Source organism: Austrofundulus limnaeus, unplaced genomic scaffold, assembly GCF_001266775.1.
Source record: "Austrofundulus limnaeus strain Quisiro unplaced genomic scaffold, Austrofundulus_limnaeus-1.0 Scaffold393, whole genome shotgun sequence".
In the NCBI taxonomy this organism is placed as follows: domain Eukaryota; kingdom Metazoa; phylum Chordata; class Actinopteri; order Cyprinodontiformes; family Rivulidae; genus Austrofundulus; species Austrofundulus limnaeus.
In genome coordinates this window covers 496,017-498,807 of record NW_013952795.1, presented here as the reverse complement: position 1 = coordinate 498,807, position 2,791 = coordinate 496,017, and the positions used below count along the sequence as shown (strand labels likewise).

At 40.3% G+C, this 2,791-nt stretch overlaps 1 protein-coding gene across 1 annotated transcript in view; it reads right to left on the bottom strand.

Annotated features, from left to right (window-relative positions):
- LOC106528651 (SH3-containing GRB2-like protein 3-interacting protein 1) overlaps positions 1–2,791 on the bottom strand; it is a gene marked incomplete in the record, with an annotated part of 56,469 nt that overhangs the window by 49,463 nt on the left and 4,215 nt on the right. Inside the window, 1 exon segment of the mRNA XM_014023876.1 lies at positions 61–124. Coding sequence (XP_013879330.1) covers positions 61–124 — 64 coding nt within the window.

Genomic DNA, 2,791 nt, shown 5'->3' with positions numbered 1-2,791 from the left:
GTGTGTGTGTGTGTGTGTGTGTGTGTGTGTGTGTGTGTGTGTGTGTGAGGACAAACTCACGTTGTTTCTGTGTCCTTGTCTTTCCTTCGTAAGCCCAGGGCTTTCCTGGTTCGTTTTTTCAGTCCTGATGCAGCCAACAGAGAGAAGAGGAAAACATTAACAGTAAATTACAGCATCGGAGCCTCGTGTAGAGTCCATCGACGTGTCATTAGGTTCCTCCTATAAGCAAACAACACTAAAAAGTCAAAGTGATGCGYTCCGTGAGTGAGCTTAAAGGGAATACAGTGAAGCTAATCGCTTTTTTAAAAAGGAGCGAATCGATTTGGAACAAAGTCCCAGCTGTCTGAAGAAAACCCAGTTTATAAATGAATGCAGTCCTGATGTCGTTCCCACAAGTCTCYTCTCCTTTACTATTTAAAGAGGAAAAGGAATCAGATGTTTGTTTCTTTTGTTAAGACTGGACGTTGCGTGGACGCATGGAGAAGGAAGACGCAGGCAAGTGAAGCCTCCAACTACACCTGTTCATGAGAGCAAAAGATCCATAAAGCTCAGCTAAACGATGAGTGTCTTGTTTTAAAGCCTTTACCTTGCATTATTTCATGATCTACATTGAATTATGTGGGTATTAGAATAGCACACACTTGCTTTTTTTAAAAGTACAGGAAATATGACGTGTACAAAATTGTTGGTACCCCTCGTTTAATGACAGAAAACCCCACAATGCTCCCAGAAATAACTTGAATCTGTGAAAAGTAATAATAAATAAATGAACAAATGAAAGTCAAACATTGCTTTTCAACCATCAACAGAATTAAAAATAAAACTCATTAAACAGGCCTGGACAGAAATGATGGGACCCTTATCTTAATATTTTGTTGCACAACCTTTTGAGTCAATCATTGCAATCAAATGACTCCTGTAACTGTCAGTGAGAACACAGTGTGAACACTTATGTACATAAATCTTTACTTCACTGTTTGTTTTGAGATATTCAGTTATTTACATCAAATTCTGATTATTTGTTTATAAAACCAGCGCTTCCAGTGAGGTCAACTTTAGGGGGAATTTGATCACATCAAACCGAGGAATAAGTTTTAAAAGTGGAGAAATAGTGGATATAGTGTTGGGATTTGCAATAATTGTATTTTTTTAATACAATGAGTGAATGCCTTGWCAATGTATCATTTGAATAAACTGTCTGAAATCTTAAATATTTTTGGCACTTTTTTTAAACGGTACCRTCAAAAAATGATTTTGAGCAAAAACTCCTTGGATTATGATACATTTCCTGTGAGCTAGAAAACACTGTAAATACTTTGTTGTGAGGTTCAGAGATTATTCTGTTGTGATTCTTACTTCAATCTCTGAATCTTTATGTAAACAATCAGTTAACTTTTGTTTTCTAGCCCGGTGGTCCTCAACCCTTTCTGCACCATGGACCTGTTTTAGGCAGGATGGATGGTGTGAGTGTGAGGGGGGTATAACAAAACACAACAAAGTATATATTTTGTTATTTATATGATACAGTATGACTCAGCAGAATGCACACTCAGTGGGAGCCCTGAGCTTGTACTAGTCAGAGTAAAACCTGAAGCGTGTTCCTGATGTCTGGTCTGCTCTGTAATCTTGTTTTGGTTGCTGTCCCTGAAGAAAGTCCTGCATCACACAGACAGTTCATTGGAAACAGAAGCAGGGTTTCCTGTGATTCCAGGATATTCAGCTGTGATTTTAATCCAGACTTTAGTTTTTCACAAACATACTTTTAAGGCCACCATCGTTTCCTGTGTCAAACAGCTGACCTTCAAGCACGTGACAAAAACATCTCTCATGTGAACCAACAAAGACCTTAATGAGCCTCCGTCACGAGGGGCATGTACGGGTGCTGGTCAAAAAAATTTGAATATCATGAAAATTTTGATTTATTTCAGTAATTCCATTCAAAAAGTGAAACTTGTGTATATTATCTCAGAAAGTTAGACTATTACTTAAGACCAATACAAAAAAAGATATTTTTTAGAAATGTTGGCCAATTGAAAAGTATGAGCATGTACATCACTCAGTACGTAGTTGGGACTCCTTTAGCCTGGATCACTGCAGCAATGCGGCGTGGCATGGAGTCCAGTCTGAGGCTCTGCTCAGGTGTTCTGAGAGTCCAGGTTGCTCTGATAGTGGTCTTCAGCTCTTCTGAATTGTTGGGTCTGCTGTATCACCTCTTCCTCTTCACAATACTCCACAGATTCTCTATGGGGTTAAGGTCAGGAGAGTTTGCTGGACAATTAAGAACAGGGATACCATGGTCCTTCAACCAGGTACTGGTAGCTTTGGCACTGTGTGCAGGTGCCAAGTCCTGTTGGAAAAATTAAATCTGCATCTTCATAAAGCTGGTCATCAGCTGGAAGCATGAAGTGCTCTAAAACTTCCTGGTAGACGGCTGCATGGACCTTGGACCTCAGAAAACACAATGGACCAACACCAGCAGATGACATGGACCCAAACCGTCACTGACTGTGGGAACTTTACACTGGACTTCAAGCAATGTGGATTCTGTGCCTCTCCTCTTCCTCCAGACTCTGGGACCTTGTTTTCCAAAGGAAACGCTAAATTTACTTTCATCAGAGAACATGACTTTGGACCACTCAGCAGCAGTCCAGTCCTTTTTGTCTTTAGTCCAGGTGAGATGCTTCTGACGACAAGGAATGCAACAGCTGAAACCCATGTCTTCATACGTCTGTGTGTGGTGGTTCTTGAAGCTCTGAGCTCCAGGGTGTGATTATCCCAATTGCTTGTACAC